The following is a 22,813-nucleotide window of genomic DNA, read 5'->3' as shown; positions in this document are numbered from 1 at the left end:
GCTCTATAGGTGCTATAATAGTGACATTGTGGTGCATGACGGCCCCAAGCCCCCGCTGTATCTGAGCGGCTGGGTTAGAGGCAGAGCTGTGCAGGCCAAGTGAATTACCTAGCTGAGTGCAGGACTAGTCTGAAACTTCTGGTACACTGTGTCCATCGCCGGTGGGTAATGGGGCTGGTCTCTTATGGTTGAAAATGCCATAGGGCCTCATGCTGTGTGTCTACATACGCCCACACAGTATGGAGTCTGCTGTAACAGACATGCTAGTCTGAATGTCTGTCTGTTTCACACGGTGACAGGCCCTGATTGGGTTTCACTCCTGTTAGCCCCTAAGATCAAAGCCTTCTCACTGAACAGCTCCCTCCTGCTAGAAGCTGCTCCTGAAACATGGGAAAGATCAAAATCTTTGGCTTGTGCGAGATTAGCCCTTTCACTGAGTTGGTTCCCGGGGCACAGCAGCTTAACGCTTCAGTCTTTCATCTCTGGAGACCTGGGTTCAAATCCAGTTTGGATCACAAGTGAAATGAGCTTTAGTCTCCTATGGGGATAGCTGTCCAGTGCTCTGACTCGGTGGCAAGCTTTTGCTCAACAAAGGCCTGGGGCAGGATGAGCGGCTTGTGCTGCATGTCTCCAGAGATTGACGGTCCAGAGAGGTGGGAGAACCCTGCACGGTGTCTGGATAGCATTGTGCAGCAGTGTATTTAGCCCCAAGTTCACCTCCTTACTGCTCACTTGGTGGTGTGGAGCTGGGGCTGTTCCCTAGGGCAGCAGCCCTTGCTGGCAGGTACCAGAGCAGGTGACTCCTGGAAATGTCTGTTCTGGAGGCTCTCTTGCTCTGTCAGTCATTCCTCCCTGTGATCCGGAGGATCAGGAAGGGCTGAGGTAGTACCTGGGCTTTTGCAACAGGAGTGCATGAAGAGGCTCCACTTTGATCATTCAGCTTTGCATAGGATATAACATGGAGAGACTCATGCCTGTTATACGGAGGTCCCCTGGGGTGGATTTTCATTGTAAGGAGACGTACCCCTCCAGGGGCAACGCTTCCTTGTGTCCTGTGGCTTATGCTCTTTAAAGGCTCGGCTCGTCAGGTTTCGTCCCCAGGAAGTACGTGCCTTCACTCTCCAGGGTAGGTGCAGCACAGCCCCAAAGAGCCACCCACGTCGGGGGGCCCTCCTGCGGTCCTACACCCTCTGACATATATTGGCATATACCCACAGCATTGTATCAGCCCCACTTCAGGGAGTGTGTTCCGGGGCCAAAGCTGGTTCAGTGTGGTTACCCAGAAGCTGCCATTGCAGGGGAGGGAGGGCGGAGACTAATTCCAGCCAATAGTCTTTCAGCCATTTGTAGACTTTATGCCCATTAGGTCCATCTGTGAAAAGGACATATGGCGGACTGGCCATACCCTTTGCTGGCTTGCCAGGCCAGAGCGTCTAGCATGCCTGTGGATAGCAGATGAATCATAGTGGTAGCAGAGGAGACCTGACTGGGGTAGTTACTGGAGGGTGGCACTCGACCATCAGAACAGTAACCTCTCGGACCCACCACTTCTGCAGACATCTTGGGGAGGGGAGGGGGGGTGGTCTTGGCAAGTGGATGAGCCAGCAATGGACAGTCTCCTCTAGTGGTGGATCTGGCAGGTGGTTTTAAAGGAAAAGGATTGAGGTAGAGTCTGTTGTGTTTATTTTGATGGAGTAAATGGGACCCAAAGAGTCATCCCAACAGGTCCCCAGAGCCCTGTTGTAAGGAATGCGATTTGGTAACTTCTGAGGATATAGCAATGGGAAGGAGGCAATTAGCTTATCTAGTCCTTTGTCAGTCCCCAGCCAGCGCAAGATTGTCTCTTTATAATTAAGCTTGGCAGAATTCAATTAAGTTCAGTGGATAAAATCAATATTCATTTTTAAGCATTTTTTTTTTTTCCAATGTTCACAGTCGTCGGAAACTTTGAGGTGGGGAGATCCAGCAGTGGAGGGGGAATTAGACAATAATGCAATGACGGTAGATGCTGAGATCCAAACCGTTAACGCTTTATAACCATTTAAACACAAATGTCAACATCACGGGTCAAAATATACAAAGGAAATCAGCTTAAATCAAACTCTGCTAAATTCTCTGCAGCATTTTCCCATCTGTAAACTTCGATTATCGATGGGAAAAAATTTTTCATCGGTTTAGGCATGTACAATGAAATTGACACTGATTATTTCCTGGTTAAAAAGCTTATCTTCCAAACCTATTGGTCCAAGTTCCTGTTCCGTTATGGTGCTCCCCTCCCTTACCCTGGGGCTTGTACCTCAGCATAACAGATCTCCTTGCGAAGAACTTCCTCTTTCACTTCATCCCATTATTCCTACCTACCGTGGACCATCTGAAACCATTGTTCCCCCCGTTCAGCTCCTTCTCCTACTCAGACAACTGTCTTCCCCACCACAGTCCCTGTGTGTGGTTGGCTCTTAGAAGTCACTCAGTATGTGCAGCCTAAAAGAATCTTTTTTTTTCCTCCCCGCATCATACTCCACTGCAAGTTCATCTAGTTGGCTGCCCACCATCCTCTCTAGATCTCTGACTTGAGCACTTTCCAAATGTCTCCCTCGTCTGACGGCAGAGCCTGCAGCCAACTGAGTCAGCAGGACCAAAGCAGTTCTCAGGGGTGGTGTAGGGAAATAATTGCTATGCTGGAGGTGGGAGTTAACTGTTCAGCACAAGTCCAAGCTGACAACAGAGCCTTTTACTGTTAGACTTACTAGTTTCTCCTTTAGCATCCCCCGCCAATGATAGATTAACCCAGCTTGGAAGGTCACTGGGACTCGTTAACCTTCCTCGTGCCTCGGCAGGTATTGTATTCCAAGCCAATGCAGCAGCAGCAGCTTTCATACAGGTCAATTACAACCTCTCCCCTTAACTGATCAGCTGGTCAATACCTGTCTCTGGCTGATCGGCTTCTCTGTTGCAATCGATAAAAGGGCCAGGCCAAGAGTTAAAACAAGCAGCAGCCAGAACCATCTCTCCAAGGGACTTGTCTGGGCTCAGACCAACTGGAGGGGGTGGGCTCTGGGAGAAGCCATGCATGGAGGTTTTGGTTACGTGACCTCATAAAAGAGACAGAGGGCACTGTCTACTCCCCCAATGGCTTCAGTATCAAACGTGCTCAGTTCACAAGCTCAAAGCCAGCAGCTTCCGCCCTCTGAGGCTGTCACTAGCAGTAAACGCTCTGCAGCCATAACTTGGCTCACTTCGTTGGCCACGGGTGAGGCGGGGCCTAATTCACCTTGCTCTGGGAGACAGGGTGGTCTAGTGGTTAGAACGGGGAGTCAGGAGACACGATTCCTGTGTGACCTTCGCTGGTCACTCGCTGCAGGGTTTTCCTCCCATCTCTGAAATAGGGACCTTCTGCGGGAACACTCCTTGGGCAAAAGGCTCGGTCAGTGCGCAGTGGGGGTCTGCTGCCAGGCTTGACACTTGTCCAGCAGTGAAATGAACAGATCAGGGAGTAAGAAGGTGCTGGTTTGACAAGGCACTAGCCAATAGCTACCCTCAAAGGCTTTTACATGTGATCAAAAGAAACCCCTCCACTATGGGCTCGGGCCTCCTTAGCCTGGGGTTGTTTCAAAAGCTAGAAATGCCATGTCCTGATTGGGGGTCCCGGGTCTGTAACACCCGGCGCTGCCTGGGAAATGAGCAGCTGCTGAGCGTGGGAGAGTCTGGGTGCGAAGCTGTCATGACTAGTAGTGGAATCTGGAGCCTGGCCCCTCTAGATGACTGGTTCTCCTCCAGGCCAGGCTGGGAATGACTTCAGTTACTGCTCTCTTCTGGCTGTGACCTTAGTGACCTGAGCTGCTGGGTCTCAGTCCATTTCCCAGCCAACAGGGACTGTTAGAACCTCCCTCCCACGGGCTCTTCCAGCAGTAGGGAGCCTAACGCTTGGATTGGCCGGAGATTGAACTCCGCTACTTTCTAGCAGCCGTCAAGCCTTCTCCAGGCTGATATGTGCTGACACAGTGCTTTGGCGGAAGCTAGTGCTGCCTATATGGTACAGGACTTGGGTCTCCTTGGGCTGTGGCTCTGGTCCCCTTCATCAGTGCTTAAAGGAAATAGAAGCAGGTGGGGGTGTTCTCATGGTGTAGTCACTTGACGCACTATCTGCTGAGCTGTATATTTGGCTGCAGGGCTCTGGCCACATGCACCTGTCCTGGGCGATGGCCTCTCAGGTCAGTCTAGTGCAGGATAAGTCTTTTACTTCCTGCCTGGGGAGCTTCTTGGGGTCAGTTCCACGACGTCATTTCCTGCTGCCTGTTTCTTTCCCAGTGAGGTGGTGGTGGGATGGAGAACAGCCCTGTCTCTGCATTTGCTTTTCGCTGATGGTCCTCTTGTCTTCCCCTCCCCCCCATGCTCACAGCTTTGAGATCTTTAGCAGGTGGGTTGCAGCTGAGTCCCTTGGTCCCATCCTTGCCTCCACAGCGGTGAGTCGGTTTGTATGTTCCCGAGATGTTCTGTGTCAGGCTGCTGCACCAAACGCAGCTGCCTCAGCGAGCTGGCAGAGCCCGCGAATGCCTTGGGCCTCTGCCAGCAACAGATCTATCTGTGGAGCGACTGCTGCTCCCATCTGATCAATGGCTCCAGCTGAAGAGTGCTGAGCGCTGCTTGTTTCAGCTGGTGCCTTCAGATAGAAGAGCTTGTGGGAGGCATCAAGGCTGCAGCAGCAGCTGCGCCTGCTGTTTTGCATCCTACAGGTGGGGCAGGCGTGGGCGGCTGAGCGATCAATCGGGAGATGCAAGCTGGCCTTCGAGTAACATGCGCAGATGGCTGCAAATGGCCGAGGAAGAAGACAAGGATAGGTCCATGTCATTCCCAAGAATCACTGCTGCTTATCTTGTGCTCGTTGAGCTCCTCTGTGAGCACTTTACACTATGCCCTGGCCTCCCTGCACCCAGCCTCAGTTTACCAGCCCATAGCAAACTGACCTGAGTTAGGGTGGGTAGGGGAAGAGTACAGGAGGTTGGGGGCATTGGGGCTGAATGTTCCTGCGCTTCCAGAGAACATCATGGGCTGCTTAACAACCCAAGCACCCCACAACCACATCATCCTTCCCTCCAGAGAAATGATCTCTACAGCCGCCAGCGTTGCCTTTCTTTCGAAGAAGCAGAAGGGTAGGGTAATGACAGCAATGGGACTAGGGATCCATACTGCTCCTTTAAATCAGAAGGAGAGAGTCACCTTTACAACCTCCTTGTTGGCTGGAGCCGGTACTGGCCAGGGCACTGTACCAGCACTGCTTAATGCTCCCACTAGTTTCTGTTGTAACGGCTACGTTTCTATTTAATAACAGTAAGTTTCTAGTCCCTGGCAGTTGCTAAAGGAACCTATCAGTTCTGTGCTTTCTTCTGTTTCTTTACCAAGTCTGCAAATAAGAACAATCCCTCTGAACTGTCCCTGTACGTCCCAGTTAATGTTAATCACCATCAGTAGGCTTCAGAGTTAAGACAGTACGTATTTCATAGCAACTAATAGAGAACTATCCAGCTATTGTGAGTGGTGCTTGGCAGAGTACTGACTGGCCCCTGGACCTGGCTGTCAGTGTTGGCATTAGACTCAACTAGCCAAATGCTCGACATAGCAGTGTGCATGTTTCAGGCTGGGCCCTTTTATCCTACAGTCTGCCTTTGCCCAAGCCATTAGTATAATAATTCTACCATCAATGTACAGTGTACACATGTTCAATCCCTAGCAGAGCTGTGCACTGAGGAACAGGTGTAAGTATCCAGCAAGCAGCTCCCCCCAGCCCATAATACGGAGACAGCAACCTATCCTGCAGCTGAGGCGCTGATTAGAATTGGAATGATCCATCCCTTAATGGGAACGGAGAGGGGAAAGGGGTCAAAGTTCACAGGAAGGTGCTGGTGCTCCTGCCCCACTGTTAGGTGGTCTGGAATTCTAGGGTTAGTCACTTTCATCAGCTCCCCAACCTGATCCCCTGCTGCAGTCCCTGAGGGGGGGGAGAAGGGGGCAGTGAGATTCCAATGCCAGGAATGTTATTTTCCCCAATGGGAACCTGGCACAGCAGGGAGATGAGCATGCTCATTCGCTCACAAGGCTACCCTAGGCGCCCAGTGCTGCAGTGACGGCCACAGCCACGCTAGAGCCTCCTGCATCCCAGAGCCGACTGGCAGCCGCTCAGCTGCTGGCTCCCTTTCAGTTTCGGTCAGAGCCATATGTTGACTAGCCAGGTTCTTTATGTGGGGCCTTTTTAATGATGCTGTGGAACAGCTGTTTGTGCTGAGCGATGTGCTCCGGGGAGATGGTTTATCAAAGCTTCTGTTTGTCAGGATAGTTGGCTCATGCCTCCCTCCTGATTGTGCCACTTGCCTCTAAATGAGTCAGTGGTGGAAGGGGGCAGGGATCTGTGCTGTTGAGTGGCAGTACTGAAGGAGGGAACTGGACATGTGCCGCAGGCTCTCTTCCTCTACCAGCATTGCCCCAAGCTTGGTACGGCACAGCCAGGCACGCTGCAAGCTTCCCCTGCCCACTTGCATTTACTGTCCTGGCTTTCCAGGGCTCCTGGCCTTGGAGGTTTCTTGTCCTGCAGGGGGAAGTCTATTGAATAATACTGAGTTCCTGTAGAGAGATACCACCTCCCTGTAAGACTAAACTGATATGTGAACTGCGCCCTCAGTCTTGCTCCTTAATTTGTCCCTCCTGTTCTGATCTCTGATCCACCACTTCTCCCCTTTTGTCCTTTATATGCTAACTTTCAAGCGGCTCTAGTGCCTTCCTCGCTCTGAGCTGAACTGTAAGCAGCCCAGGGCAGAGACTTGTTGTCCTTTTTTTTGGTCTGCAAAGCATCAGCTGCTCCCAGGGTACTATAGAAATAAAAATACAAGCGTACAGCGGGCTCACTTCTGAATCCGTGAGCTGCAGCCAACTCTGAGGTGGGAAGGAGCAGGTGTTGGCGCACAGCGACACTGCCGAGTCTAGCTTGGGACAAGTAGCAAAGAATGCTGTATCCAACTGAAATTGAAAGTGGCAGAATCCAGCTGGGCTCTCCAACTGTGGGCAGTGTCATGAGATCTTCCATGGCCATTGCTGGTCAGAACTGGGTTGGGACCTGGCATCTGAAAGATGATGTCTTTCAGCCCTCATGTTCCCTCCCCAAGTTTCAGGGTGACCCTGCTGCCAGCATGCTCCCCACTGAATTAGGAGCATCGCTTCCACAGCACGTAGATGTGTGGTGGAGGTCTCCCAGTGGATGTGTCGTCATCAAGTCACCAGGGCCTGATGAAATGCATCCTAGAATACTCAAGGAGCTAATAGAGGAGGTATCTGAGCCTCTAGCTATTACCTTTGGAAAACCATGGGAGACGGGAGAGATTCCAGAAGACTGGAAAAGGGCAAATATAGTGCCCATCTATAAAAAGGGAAATAAAAACAACCCAGGAAACTACAGACCAGTTAGTTTAACTTCTGTGCCAGGGAAGATAATGGAGCAAGTAATTAAGGAAATCATCTGCAAACACTTGGAAGGTGGTAAGGTGATAGGGAACAGCCAGCATGGATTTGTGAAGAACAAATCATGTGAAACCAATCTGATAGCTTTCTTTGATAGGATAACGAGCCTTGTGGATAAGGGTGAAGCTGTGGATGTGGTATACCTAGACTTTAGTAAGGCATTTGATACAGTCTCGCATGATATTCTTATCGATAAACTAGGCAAATACAATTTAGATGGGGCTACTATAAGGTGGGTGCATAACTGGCTGGATAACCGTACTCAGAGAGTTGTTATTAATGGTTCCCAATCCTGCTGGAAAGGCATAACGAGTGGGGTACCGCAGGGGTCTGTTTTGGGACCGGCGCTGTTCAATATCTTCATCAACGACTTAGATATTGGCATAGAAAGTATGCTTATTAAGTTTGCGGATGATACCAAACTGGGAGGGATTACAACTGCTTTGGAGGACAGGGTCATAATTCAAAATGATCTGGACAAATTGGAGAAATGGGCTGAGGTAAACAGGATCAAGTTTAACAAAGACAAATGCAAAGTGCTCCACCTAGGAAGGAAAAATCAGTTTCACGCATACAGAATGGGAAGAGACTCTTTAGGAAGGAGTATGGCAGAAAGGGATCTAGGGGTTATAGTGGACCACAAGCTAAATATGAGTCAACAGTGTGATGCTGTTGCAAAAAAAGCAAACATGATTCTGGGATGTATTAACAGGTGTGTTGTGAGCAAGACATGAGAAGTCATTCTTCCGCTCTACTCTGCTCTGGTTAGGCCTCAGCTGGAGTATTGTGTCCAGTTCTGGGCACTGCATTTTAAAAAAGATGTGGAGAAATTGGAGCGGGTCCAGAGAAGAGCAACAAGAATGATTAAAGGTCTTGAGAACATGACCTATGAAGGAAGGCTGAAAGAATTGGGTTTGTTTAGTTTGGAAAAGAGAAGACTGAGAGGGGACATGATAGCAGTTTTCAGGTATTTAAAAGGGTGTCATAAGGAGGAGGGAGAAAACTTGTTCACCTTAGCCTCTAAGGATAGAACCAGAAGCAATGGGTTTAAACTGCAGCAGGGGAGGTCTAGGTTGGACATTAGGAAAAAGTTCCTAACTGTTAGGGTGGTTAATCACTGGAATAAATTGCCTAGGGAGGTTGTGGAATCTCCGTCTCTGGAGATATTTAAGAGTAGGTTAGATAAATGTCTATCAGGGATGGTCTAGACAGTATTTGGTCCTGCCATGCGGGCAGGGGACTGGACTTGATGACCTCTCGAGGTCCCTTCCAGTCCTTGACTCTATGAATCTGCTCTGGACCTATGTGGGGGAGTCATGGAGGAAAGATGCTAAGTTTTAAAATACTAACACAATCCTTTGTGGCTCTGAACCACAGGGGAAGACACAGAAAAACAATCCAGTGCTTATGAAAACTACACAGAGCCAGAGAACCTACTTCCTACTACTCCTGTTGATAGATGATGAGCAGAAATTAGCAAAGGCTTAAATAAGAGTCTGTTAATTATAAACCTCAGCTTTGGGGGTTCCGGGCCAGACATCCCCAGGTAGAAACATGAGCCATGGTGGCTGCTGAGTGAACCTGAAACTAACTTCTTAAACTAGTTAGGGGTCAGGATCCCCCTAGGGTGAGTCACATCTCGCTTTTCTAGCACAAGCGAAGTGCCCAGGAAGGGGACAGAACAACGCCCCTTCCCGAAGCTGGGCTGGCCTAAGTGGGGCACAGGCCGTTCTTTCATTCGAATTCGCATTTCCCTTCCTCTTCCATTGATCCCTAAGCAGCAGCAAATCAAGAATTTCAGGGCCAGGGTGGGTTTGGGATTCAGTCAAATGAATTTGCTCATCTTGTTATTAATTAGCATTACACTAGCCTCTAGTGGCCCCATTGTGCTAGATACTGGACAGATGCAGATAGCCTCTGCCCTAAAGAGCTTACAGTCTAACTAGATAAGACAGGGTGAATGGAGAAACTGAGGCACAGAGAGGTGCAGCGACTTGCCTAGACCCAGCAATGGGACTCAGGTCGCCTGACTCTATCTGGTGCCCTATCCACTAGGTCACACTGCCTTCTCCCAATGTCCTGACTTCAAGCACCAGGTGCTGCGTGCGAGTCCAGCTGTGCTCTTGCCTTGAGCAAGGCAATCTCTGGACTCCCTGGAGTGGCACTGCCTTCTGTGTAAGGCAGTGTCGTCTCGCTGTGCTGCTCATGACTTCTTGTCACACACTGATCCACGTTTGAAGCTCTCCTCCCGCTCTGTTAAAAGGGAAGAGCTGCCTTTCGCGCTCTGCATGCCCTTCAGGGACTGAAACCACAGCAGTGTGTGCCTGCTGTGATCCTAATTAGCTGGATTCAAAAAACGAGTCTGTGGAAATCTTGAGTCCCCACCACCACCACATGCCCAGAAGAGAATCTTTCATGCCGCCCCTCTAATGCACCAGGCTGGTTGCAGTGACTGGCGCTCTCCTTTCACGTTTTGCACGGGGAGAGGGAAGGGGTCCTTTTGAAGCTGCACAGCAGAGGCGCCGCTGTCAGTTCATCACAGCTAATTGCTCCGAGCCAGATTTAACTTTCAGACCTTTGCTGGCTCAGAAGATGTTTAAGAGCTGTCATGCCTGCAGGCCTGGTCACGCGCCTCCCAAAAAATCCCCCATCGCTGCTGACTGAGCGTGTGTAAGAGACTCCAGCAGTGGCCTCTGCCTCGCTGCCATTCCGTCAGCTGTTTTTGGAATGCTTAGTGCCCGCTACTATCTCCAGTCCCTTGCTGCTGGGAGGCCAGTGGGCTGCCTTCCCTGTGGGGCCGTGCAATCTGCCCTCCTGCGGTGATGGGCTGTCACATGTGACTGGAAGGGGGGGGGGATGCTAAGGGGCAAGGTGAATCCGGTTACTCCACTAACTGGAAACAAGCACCAGTGATTTAAGCTCTCAGCCAGGACCCAATTCACTGCACATCTCTAGGACTTTCCCTCTGAGGAGCCTGTTAGGACAGGTGGGCACAGGCTAAGAGAATGTGGTGTCCTTTCAGTTTCAAGGGGAGTTGGGCACCTACCATTCATTGTGTCTGTTGTAGTGATGCGCAGGACCCCTTTGCACTAGGCGCTGTACGAATCCAGAACAAAAAGCTGGCCCTGCCCCAAAGAGCTGACAAGCCTCATCCCTTATTTTCATTGGGGCCTGATTTTCAAAAGTGCTCAGCACCTGCAGCTCCAGTGGAGATCGAGGGGAGATACAAGGGCTTCTGCATCTCTGGAAATGGAGCCCTGCGAGGTGGGGAGGTATGAGCCCTGTTTTACAGACAGGGACACTGAGGCAGAGAAGGGTGTGATGATGTGCTCAGTCCCATGCATAGTCTGTGGCAGCCCCAGAAATAGAAGCCAGCTCTCTCTGGCTTTAACCACTAGACCTTGCTTCCTGCCACGCCGTTTATTCCAAACACCACTAAACTGCAACTGTCTCGGGTGGAGAGAAGCAGCCAATAGCAGTGGTGGGGAGAGGAGAAATGTTGCCTACAGTTGCCGGGATAAACCGTGGTCGTGAGATCCTGCTTTAAAGGGTGGAATTGCAGTGGGTGTGGAGCTGATGAGGCAGCTTTTCAGATGGGCGTTTAAACATCCCTAGTGATGGCCTATCTATTGCGCCATCTGGATCAGGATTCTCTGACACATGCTTTAGAGCAGGGGTCGGCAACCTTTCAGAAGTGCTGTGCCGAGTCTTCATTTATTCACCCTCATTTAAGGTTTCGTGTGCCAGTAATACATTTTAACGTTTTTAGAAGGTCTCTTTCTATATGTCTATAATATATAACTAAACTATTGTTGTATGTAAAGTAAATAAGGTTTTTAAAATATTTAAGAAGCTTCATTTAAAATTAAATTAAAATGCAGAGCCCCCCAGACCGATGGCCAGGACCCGGGTAGTGTGAGTGCCACTGAATATCAGCTCGCGTGCCACCGGTTGCCTACCCCTGCTTTAGAGGAAGGTTCAAGAAACCTCACTTAGGCAGCTGTGGGATAATCTTAGGTTTCCTCCTAGTAACTAGGAATTGGCTTATGCCCTGAGCATGAGGTTCATGAAATCTGCATGTCTAGCTCCCATGATTTTGGGCAAGGAAAATGACATAGTCCTGCTGAGTTCCAAGTTCAGGATCTACGTTCGTAGCCTAGATCAGTGGTTCTGCTCTTAGACTCATGAATAAACATCACTTGCCCATCAAGGGGTGAGGGGAGCAATACCAGTGATTCGTAGCATTCCGATTACTCAGCCCTCCCATTCTCACTGGGCCTCCGTTTTACTTTGAAGCAGAATCAAACCACATTTCCACCCTGAGAATGGCCATGTCTAAGGCTAGAAATGCAGAGAGAAAAGAGGCTTGTGCAGAGTATAGATGTCAGCGGGATGTGCTGCTCCCACCCAAGGCCCAAACGAGATCTGTATTTATGATGCAGCTGGTGCCGGAGCAGCTTGATCAGCTGCCTCTCCTGCTGGGAGCTGGGCTTCTCATCTCAGCAGAGCGGCTCGGTTCAGAACGAGCTGGCGTTGGATACGCTCGTGTTAGTTCCAAGGCCAATATTGATTTTTTTTTTTTATCCAGTAGCCTTTTATACTGGCCTCTCCAACCTCTGGGCTGTGCTCTGGAGAGACTTGTGAATTGCAGCCTGGGTCTCCGCTTCCCAGCAAGGGAGTGGGGGATGGAACTGGGAGTCCCAAATCACGGATTCTAATGCTGTTTGCAACACGCTGGGTAACTGTGGCCAAGTCGCTTAACTTCTCCCTGCCTCCGTTTGCCCATTAGTAGCCGGAGGCGTCATGAGGCTTCCCTGTTTCCTAGGGGCGCAGGGTGACTTGTGGGAAAAGCCACTTGGAGCTGTTCAGATTAAAGGAGCTATAGAGGGCACAGCACACCATTGTCGTCAGCAGTACTTGCATGGACTGAAGGAGCAACTGGCTTTAGGCACTGCGGGTGGGGAGACTAGACTACTCAGGTGTCATTGACCATCCCCACTCCCCATCTGCCTAGAAGCAGGGCAAGGGAGTGATCTGAGGGGAGGGCATTGGACAGAATGACCAGGCTGCTACCTGGAGTAAGAGCCCATCCCACCCTGCAGGGCATTTTGGGATACTGATGAGGGGAGGTGCTAAAAGGGACAGGGTCACCAGAGGAGGTACCTTGGCAGCATTCAGGTCTCAAGTGGTTTCTGCACATATGACATTTGAGGCCAGTGGCAGGCTGGCTCTGTAGCCAAGCATGGCACATCTCGGTGGGCCTTTTCCTCCATAAAACCATGAACGACAGCTGGGCAGACACAGAACTAAACTGAGTAGAAGTCAGCCCTACAGGAAGTAGACTGTGAGAGCCGGGTATCTCCCACATTGCCCCTCCAGTAGGAACAAGATTGTGCCTGCTGCCCGAATGAATCCTCCATAATCCAACACACCCTTTCTGCGGGTGAGCAGTAGGGTGTTGCTTGTCAGGCCTCGGCAGAAGACTGGGGTCACATGGTGTTCTGTGCCAACTGGAAATCAGGGGTACATTTTTAACAGTGAGAGTAATTAACCAGGGGAATAGCGTACCAAGGGTCGTGGTGGATTCTCCAGCACTGACGATTTTTAACTCAAGACTAAATATTTTTTTTAAACACATCTGCTTTAATTCAAACAATTATTTCAGGGCAGTTCTCTGGCCTGTGTTACACAGGAGGTCCAACTAGATCACAATGATTCCTTCGGCCCTGGAATCTATGAAATTTCAGCCAAACAGCAGGTTTCCCCTGCGGAGACAGGATAACTTGGGTTGTGATCTCCTCAGACAATCGAAGCAGCATCAGGCTTGACTAGTGCTGGAACGGCAGCCCTCCCAGGCAAACCCATGTTCTGCCACATGTGGTGGCTGGTGACCCAATAGATGGCGCTGTTCCCTTTATGGCATTAGTTACCCTCTTCCAGATACAATCAAGGCCCTGATTGCTTTGCATCATTAAAGACCCTGGTGTCTCAGCCAAATTCCAGTTCAGGCAATTAAATTCCATGTACCTGAAATTTCCCCTGCCATGACAGCAGTCTTCTCTCCTTTCTGCCCTGTGGTGCTGCTTCCTGTTAAACAGCTGCTACCCTCCATCTCAGAGGGGGGGGTGCATGTCATTGGGGTGTGAATTGATTTGGGGTGTGAAGCTGTTTGGTATGAAAGACACTCTGACTTTAAGCAGCAGTGTCATTGGGTCCCTCCCTTCCTGAATTCCCGTCATAGGGCTTGCTGTCTGTTCTGCATCCCAGGGCTGCTGACTTTCCTGTAGGCTCGAGCTCTCCACCCCTTTAACCAGCCTTCAGAGAACTAGGTCAGTTGCTCAGTAGCTGTTAACTCTGCGCGAGGCTCGAGTGGCCTGTCCTTATCTTTCTGGTGGCTGCATGTGGTGGGCAACATTTAGCCTCCCGCTCTGTTCTAACAGCAAAACCAGCCCTTATCAGGAGCACTTTCTCCACTAGCTGTCAGATCTATTAGCAGGGCAATCGCCACTGAACGCAGAGAGCTGGCATGCTGGTAATTTCTCTGCTGCCTTTAAAGTTCTGGGGTTTCTGGTTTGGCAATCAGTGTAGTAGAAAGGAGCCCAAGGAGAAACTGCTGCAAGCAGGAACCAACCAAATATGCAATCAAGGGAGCCCCTTCTCTGCCTTTGCAAAGAAACGCAAGGCTTTGAGTGGCTGGTGGCATTTTCCTCATCCCTATCTGAATCCCAGGCTTTAGATCTATGCTGTGTGCTTCTCTTTGGGCATCTCTCTCATCTTGGATTAGGACATAAGCCCCCTGTCTTCACAGAGGGAGTCGCTGTGTGACCATCTTGCCATCCCCACGGCCACCAGGGATGGATTAGGACTATAAATGGGGCCAACTCCCCCACCCCACAAAATACCCCATGGGACAGGCTTTTCCTCCCAGCCTGGTCTCCTTGATCTTCCCCACCTAGCTTCCAGATAGACTGTTTCATTGTTCCAGGGAGATGGCTGGTCCTCTTGAACCTGCGGGCCTGACTTTAGGGACTTTGCTTTAATACACCACCAGCACTCTCAAAGGAAGCCGTAAGTAAGCTTGGATGGATCAGGTTTTTATTGGTAAATATCGAGAAACATCAATTTCAGTGCACACAAACCCACACAAAATATTTCCATTAATAATAATCAATATGTACAGCTAGGCAAGGTGCTTGAGAACTTAGAGTCAAAAATCCAGGGAATTAGGCTTGTTCCAAATGGGCTAGCAAATGAGAAGTCAAAACACGTGTTATTTGTTGATTTAAGGATATTTTATTTTGTATATTCTGACATGTGATGCTGATAGTTTAGGTTTTAATGGTTATAAAGCTTTCAGTTTTGGAATCTCAATGCCTATTGTCATTAATTATTATTTGGCACCACCACCTCTTGTTTCCCACAACGGTGACAGTTTAAACTGATGAAAATGCTTACAAATAAACCTCAATATTCTCAAAAATAAAAATTGAATTCTGCCAAGCCTAGTTGTAAGCAAGGAAGTGACTCATTGCTTGTGGTGACCTTGATGTGGTGCCTGGGGATGGTATGTTGTGCATTGTAGGCCTCTTGTACCCACCTAGCAGCCTGCTAGATGATTGGATACACAGTTCTAGCCAGTAGGACCAGAGCTGGTAAGGAAGCCCATAGCCATTGGAGCGTCTGTACTGGCTTATCTACAGAATAGGACTGTAGCTCTGGACTCAGCTCCCCTGTCACGGTAAGGGGCACTGTTAAATTGTAAGCGCTGTTTGTTCTCTGTTTGTGCAGCGCTTGGCACAATGGGGTCTTGATCTGTGCTTGGGGCTTATAGGCACTACCGCCCTACAAAGAATAATTGTGTTACAGGTGATCCCAAGGCAGTGTGGTGTTCCGTGTACTGGGGGACTGGGCTTTCCAGATTTCCCAGGCTGATTTTTCGCTGTGCTGCACAGCTTTGTTACAGATCTTGTTCTAGAAGCCAGAGCTGCCATGAACCAGTTCTACCCACCCCTTTCCCCCTTGATCCCAGCTGCAGAAGAGTGACTCAAAGCCAAGGGTAGGTTGCACCAGGGACACAGAAATGTGTTTGCAGCAAGGATGGTGGCACTATGGGGAACTCAGCCCAGCATCCCTCCAATTAAAGGATCCTGATTAAGATACTAGGGGCTCACGTGGCCTTTCTCCTCCTCTCCCCACACCCTGGGAGACACGTCCTCTGGATTCTCTCCCCCTTTTGTTTTACAGAAGAGGATGTGGAGAACTTTGACGTGACGACCCTGTCTCAGGATGTGTTGCGGAGCATCGAAGCCGACAGCTTCTGGTGTATGAGCAAACTACTGGATGGCATACAGGTAAGTGCACCTGGAAATGGGCCTGAGCAGATTTCTCTCTGCTCCCCTCTCTCTCTTAGATAGCAGTCCCAGTGTCCACCCTCTGTTTTTGGGTAGCCATCTGTTCCACCCTCAGGCCGCACCCCCAACTTGAGTGACATTCCTAGTGATCTCCCTGTACCTAACCCCTCTGGTTACAGGCTGACTCCTGTCTAGTTTTAGAGGCTGGGGACTCAAAGCCAGGAACTTCCAAGTTCTAATCCTGGCTCAGCTACTGATTACTCAGTAGCCTTGTCCAAGTCACTTATCTGTGTCTAGTCCCCTCTCGTTCCTCACAGGGCTGTTGTGCTGAGTTTATTCTTGACCCACTTCTAGCCTGGCTTCTGAAACGGCTTGTTCAACGGTTGGCTGCTAACCTACTTCCCCGCACACAGACTCACACATCCAACACCCCTCTTCTCTGATGAGAACTGTCCCCATGCGTATGCTCTCTGATCTCTCATGCCTCTTGTCCCCCAGTAAACATACTGCATCTTGTTCCCCAGACACGTGCAGCTCCTCACGTCTCTGCCTCTCATTGCCCCATAGAGCTGCAGACTTCTACCCCTCCCTCCTTGGCTTGTGGTCCCACAGAGGCCTACGGACCTCCTTGATCAGGGTCGCAGAAAGACACATGGACTTACAAGTGCAGAAACAGATGTCCTATGTTATTAAAAACACTCCCCTCTTTTATCAGGATCAACCTTCCTAACAAAGTGAGAATTAAGTACTCTCTCTTTCTGTGCCTATTTATGTCCCCATTAAAAAGGAATTTTGCTCTGTACGCTCAAGATTGCTTTCCTTGCGGCCTGACACAAATTCACTTATTTCGAGATTTCTCAAGCGTGCTCTCTTGTGATCTGAGCCCCCTGTACGTAGCAACAAAACACACAAGACACATCGAAGTCGAACACCTTCCACTTAAAATAGAGTAATTACCACTTAGCATCAATTGGGGGATCTCAAAGCACCTTACAAAATTGCCCCTGCTTTACAGATGGGGAAACTGAGGCACGGAGGGGTTGAGGGACTCACCTAAAGTCACAGCGTGAGTTGGGAATAGAATCCAGGAGGGAAAGCCTGGTCCTATGGAAGTCTACAGCACAAAGCCCAGTAGGGTCAGGATTTCATCTCAGGTCTCCTGATTCTCAGTCTGTATATCTAACTACTAGACCGCCCTGCTCACTAAGCAAAACTCTAATGCTCATGTTTTCCAGGGATTCTGGCTTACACTGGGCCTGGAAGAGCAGCAGGGAAGTGATTTCAAGAGCAGAGGATCCCACCACCCCAAACTCACTGTCTCCTGGACAATTCACATCCAGGGACTCTTAGCAAAAGTGTGACAGCTGATCTTAGCGATCCCAAGAGTAGGCAGAAGGAGAGCAGGTCTCTTAGCTGGGTTCCAAGCCCCAGGATGCTTTCACTACAGTAGCTGCTGCCTTTGACTCTCACTGTCTTCCTGCAGGATAACTACACCTTTGCACAGCCAGGGATCCAGAAGAAGGTCAAAGCACTGGAGGAGCTAGTCAGCCGGATCGATGGTAGGTGGTGAGGAGATCCGAATGGGAGCAAGGCAGTAGTGGGAGGTCATGCTGTACGCACCTCTTGTTTCTCACCCCCTGCAGTTTGATGATAAGAACATGAGTGGCCAGACTGGGTCAGACCAAAGGTCCATCTAGCCCAGTGTCCTATCTTCCAACAGTGGCCAATGCCAGGTGCCCTAGAGGGAATGAACAGAACAGGGAATCATCAAGTGATCCACCCCGTCACCCATTCCCAACTTCTGGCAAACAGAGGCTAGGGACACCATTCCTGCCCATCCTGGCTAATAGCCATTGATGGACCTATCCTCCATGAATGTATCTAGTTCTTTTTTGAACCCTGTTATAGTCTTGACCTTGACAACATCCTCTGACAGAGTTCCATAGGTTGACTCTGCACTGTGTGAAGAAATACTTCCTTTTATTTGTTTTAAACCTGCTGCCTATTACTTTAATTTGGTGACCCCTAGTTCTTGTGTTATGAGAAGGAGTAAATAACACTTCCTTATTTACTTTCTCCACACCAGTCACGATTTTATAGCCCTCTATCATATCCCCCGTTAGTCATCTCTTTTCCAAGCTGAAAGTCCCAGTTTTACTAATCTCTTCTCATATGGAAGCTGTTCCATACCCCTAATCATTTTATTGCCCTTTTCTGAACCTTTTCCAATTCCAATATGTCTTTTTTGAGATGGGGCGACCACATCTGCACACAGTATTCAAGAAGAAGTGAGGTTCTTACCCACGAAAGTTTATGCTCCCAGTACTTCTGTTAGTCTTAAAGGTGCCACGGGACCCTCTGTTGCTTTTTACAGTATTCAAGATGTGGGCGTACCGTGGATTTATATAGAGGCAATATGATATTTTCTGTCTTATTATCTATCCCTTTCCTAATGATTCCCAACATTCTGTTCGCTTTTTTGACTGCCGCTGCACATTGAGTGGATGTTTTCAGAGAACTACCCACAATGACTCCAAGATCTCTTTCTTGACTGGTAACAGCTAATTTACACCCCATCATTTTATAAGTATAGTTGGGATTATGTTTTCCAATGTGCATTGAATTTCATCTGCCATTTTGTTGTCCAGCCACCCAGTTTTGTGGGATCCCTTTGTAACTCTTCACAGTCGGCTTTGGACTTAACTAGCTTGAGTAGTTTTGTATCATCTGCAAATTTTTCCACCTCACTGGTTACCCATTTTTCCAGATCGCTTAGGAATATGGTGAATAAGACTGGGCCCAGTACAGACCCCTTGGGGACACACTATTTACCTCTCTCCATTCTGAAAATTGACCATGTATTCCTACCCTTTGTTTCCTATCTTTTAACCTGTTACTGATCCATGAGAGGACCTTCCCTCTTATCCCATGACTCCTTACTTTGCTTAAGAGCCTTTGGTGAGGGACCTTGTCAAAGGCTTTCTGAAAATCTAAGTAAACTATATCCACTGGATCACTCTTCTCCACATTCTTGTTGACCCCCTCAATGAATTCTAGTAGATTGGTGAGGCATGATTTCCCTTTACAAAAGCCATGTTGTCTCTTCCCCAGCAAATAGTGTTCATCTATGTGTCTGATAATTCTGTTCTTAACTATAGTTTCAACCAGTTTTCCTGGTACTGAAGTTAGGCTTACCGGCCTGTAATTGCTGGGATCACCACTGGAGCCTTTTTTAAAAATTGGTGTCACATTAGCTATCCCACAGTCATCTGGTACAGTAGCTGATTTAAATGATATGATACATACCAGTTAGTAGTTCTGCAATTTCACATTTAAGTTCCTTCAGAAGTCTTGGGTGAATAGCATCTGGTCCTGGTGACTTATTACTGTTTAGTAATCACTGATTGCAGTTATATGATGGGTCTTTTTTGGAGAATTCAACAGGGTGGAAGTTGTTGATGGACATGATTTCCCTCTGGAATTCTAGTATACACCCTGAGGCAGAGAGCAGGCTTGCGATTCCTCTCCCATTCCCCCATGAGGTTCCCATAGACCAGTGGTTGTGCCAGATGGTATCTGGATCAGAACAGAGGCTACAAACCATGGGAAGGGGTTGGAAGTGGGGCTTGGTTTGGAGAGGGGAAGTGCGGTGGAGTTAGTTGGGACCGGTGTGGCTTGATGAGGAAGGGGGCTGGGTTGGCTGGAAGGCATGCGGGAGGTGACATGGTTTTGGTGGGGTGGATTAGGTGGCAGAAGGCACACAGCTGGGGTCATGGCTTGGCAGGGGAGAGGGCTCGGCTGGAAGGCATGTGGGCGAGGGCACGGTTTGGCACGAGTCAGACTCATTTGGCCAGAGAGCACATGGTAGGAGGGACTTGGTTGAAATGCATGTGGGAGGGGGCATCATTTAACAGAACAGGACTTTAATACACATGGTAGGAGGAGGCTTGGTTTAATGGGGAGATGCACTTGGACAGGGGAGGGGATTGGTCCTGAGGGTGCTTTGAGGGACAGGACATTAGCACGCAGAGCCTTGGGCCCCATGGGGATCCAGATGTGTAATGGAATGTGCTGTTTCAGAGCAGGTACACAATCACTTTAGGAAGTATGAGGTCGAATACCTGCAGTTTGCCTTTCGCTGGATGAACAATCTGCTGATGAGGGAGCTCCCCCTGCGCTGCACCATCCGCCTGTGGGACACCTACCAGGTACGTAGGACTAAAACTTCCCAGCCTCCCTGTTTTTTGCCCTAGGGCAGGCCCCCAGCTCAGCCTCACCAGTGGTGGGTGTGGGGCAGCTGCAGTGCTAGGAAGGCTCTTGCGCTCATAGAGACGAGCAGCAGCAAAGTGAGCTGCTCCCTCCTCTTGTCTGCCTCGTTGTGCCTGCCACAGGCCTGATGTGGGGAGAGCTTGGAGCAAAGGCAGGCTAAGCTGGGCCTGCCAGTGCTGTCCTCGCGCTGACTCTGCTGCAAGGATTGACCCAGAGTTTTGTGTCCTTTCCAGTCGGAGCCGGAAGGATTCTCCCATTTCCACCTGTACGTCTGTGCCGCCTTCCTGATCAAGTGGCGGAAAGAGATCTTGGATGAGGAGGACTTCCAGGTGAATCCCTGGGGAGCAGCTCCGCTGGTGGGGAGGAGGGCAGGCGACATAATTGCCCCCGTTGGGTGGTTTATGTGTAGGTGGTTAAACATCAAACAGTGATCTATCAGATCATAAAATCTACACCCAGGTTCCACCCCATAACCACGTAACAGAGGACACATGGTTGGTTACACTGAGCATAGGGCAGAGCCAGGTGCTCTGGGATCCTCTACCACAGACTCACTGTTTGACCGTGTGTCTCTTTGTGCTGTGGTTCTCATCTGTAAAGCTGGAGTGTTAATACTGTATTTCACAGTGGGGTTGTGAGGATCCGTTAGTGCACCTCTGACAAGTGCTTTGAGATCCTCTGGAAGCTGAAGAGGGGCATACCAGGGTATGTATCCAACTCTCACACAGAGATGGGTATGCAGTTATTGCTGCTGCCAGGGTGTGAGCACTGCAATCGTTTCAACTGACCAGGGAATGTGAAATCTATTTGGATAAAGAGGGAGCAGTTCATGTGTGCTGATATCAGGCTTGTTCGCTATAAACACTTGTGTGCTGCAGACTTGAGGTATGAAGGCTTCAGTGCATCAGGAAAAGGGCTGGGGGATGTGACCCCATTTTCCATGGATAAGTGAGGATGGTTAATGAAGGGTCCGCTGTCCACCTTCAGGTGGCCGCCAGCATGCAGGAGGGATGTGTGTGTGTCTGTGCAATGCTGATGAAGCTATGTCTATCTCTGCCTTCAAGACTGTTCAGATCTAGTGTAAACAGGTGCAACTCCATTGACATCATGGAGGCAGCATGGTAGGCATGAACAGGGCACTGGACTGGGGCTCAGGAGACCTGGGTCCTATTCCCAGCTCTGCTGCTGGCCTGCTGAGTGACCTTGGGCAGGTCACATCCCCTCTCTGGGCCTCAGTTTCCCCCTCGGACCACCTTTGTAAAGCACTTTGATATTGATGGATGGAAAGTGCTCTGTATACTAAAGCTAGAACACAGCATTATTCAGTGCTGCTGTGTCTGCTCATATGAGATCTAAATTTGCCCTACAGCTGGAATTCCTGCTCCACTGCCTCCCAAAATAAGAAGCCCTTTTTCCTTGTTTCAGGGTCTTCTAATGTTGTTACAAAACCTACCCACAATACACTGGGGCAACGAAGAGATTGGACTCCTCCTTGCTGAAGCCTACAGACTCAAGTACATGTTTGCAGATGCCCCCAATCACTATCGCCGATAGGTGCCAGGACTCGGTCTCCCCACCCCGGCCTGATCTAATCACTGTGGCATTTCATCCTCGAAGTCCTCGGACACGCTGGCCAGGAGCCACTCCTAGCTGTACAAAGCTCACATCGACTTTTGTCTTAACTCTTATGTGTGCCTGCCTGCCACTCCATGTGTGGATGTGCCACTCAAACGACCATCAGTATTCCATGCCGTTCTGGTGGCCCGAGTCTGGGGGGAAAGGAGGCAGAGAGTGGCAGCTTCTGTGGCTTTAAGTATAAACTGAGCCAAGGATTGAGCCTCTGGATGTCCCCGCAGGCCTGGCCTGGCTGTCACCAGCCATCTTAGCCTTGCTGCCTCTTGTTAACCCATCCAGGCACAGACGCGCGCACACACTCCCAGCTGGGTCCATTTTCCCTTCAGACACAGTTTGATCCAACTCCCAGACGAAAATGCCTTACCAGAGACCTGCCCGGGTGGAACCCTTTCTGAGGGCGGCAGTGCTGTAGGATGCAAAAAGCTCTCAGGGCCTAGCTTCACTCCAAGTGTCTGAAGAAACGCAGCACTTCAAAGGTAACAGGAGATATGCTCGCGCCCTCTCTCTCTTCCTCTCATGCAGCACATGGGTGCACACATGTTGTGGGGGGTGCACGTGTGTGAGGGAGGCTGGCCCATCCATGCACTGTCCTGAGTGACACATGTCCACTGGACAAGACTCCTCCTGTGACTGATCTGACCTGCTGTGCGCACAGCCCCCCACCCCACCCCCCAGCAGGGCTGGCACGGGGGGAGCCGTGCCTCTTGAAATCCTCTTTCCATGACGACACTCCTCTTCCTCCAAGGCATATGTGTATATTGTGGTCTTGTGTATATGGGTAAGAGATGTACAATATACGTCTTCTGTTTGTAGCAGATATGATTTTATATTTATAATATGCGTCTCATGCGTGCAAAGGCTGCCTAGGTTCAAGTACGGTAGGGCTCCGGTCTCCTCTGGCGTTCGGGGTTGCCGAGCTGTAGGCATTCCTGCACTAGCACGTTGAGAGACGAGTGTTGAATTTCTATTAGGAAAACTCGACTAGAAACTTACAAATCGTTTTCAAGTGGCCTCCAGTGCAAGAGGGGCTGGGTATTTTGAGGAGATGGGGG

General features: G+C 49.7%; 1 protein-coding gene across 1 annotated transcript in view; it reads left to right on the top strand.

The window, feature by feature from the left end:
* The window catches only part of TBC1D22B (TBC1 domain family member 22B), a 39,306-nt gene extending 16,730 nt beyond the window's left edge, over nt 1-22,576 (top strand). Inside the window, exons 9-13 of the mRNA XM_054025808.1 lie at nt 15,751-15,857; nt 17,341-17,416; nt 19,938-20,065; nt 20,360-20,455; nt 21,552-22,576. Of these exons, the coding sequence (XP_053881783.1) occupies nt 15,751-15,857; nt 17,341-17,416; nt 19,938-20,065; nt 20,360-20,455; nt 21,552-21,680 (536 nt within the window). The 3' untranslated portion in view covers nt 21,681-22,576. The remainder of the gene's footprint in view (nt 1-15,750; nt 15,858-17,340; nt 17,417-19,937; nt 20,066-20,359; nt 20,456-21,551) is intronic.
* The last annotated feature ends 237 nt before the right edge of the window (nt 22,577-22,813 follow it).

This window comes from Malaclemys terrapin, chromosome 4 (assembly GCF_027887155.1).
Source record: "Malaclemys terrapin pileata isolate rMalTer1 chromosome 4, rMalTer1.hap1, whole genome shotgun sequence".
Taxonomy (NCBI): domain Eukaryota; kingdom Metazoa; phylum Chordata; order Testudines; family Emydidae; genus Malaclemys; species Malaclemys terrapin.
The sequence above is the reverse complement of the archived record's forward strand: the minus strand, read 5'-3'. Positions and strand labels throughout refer to the sequence as shown.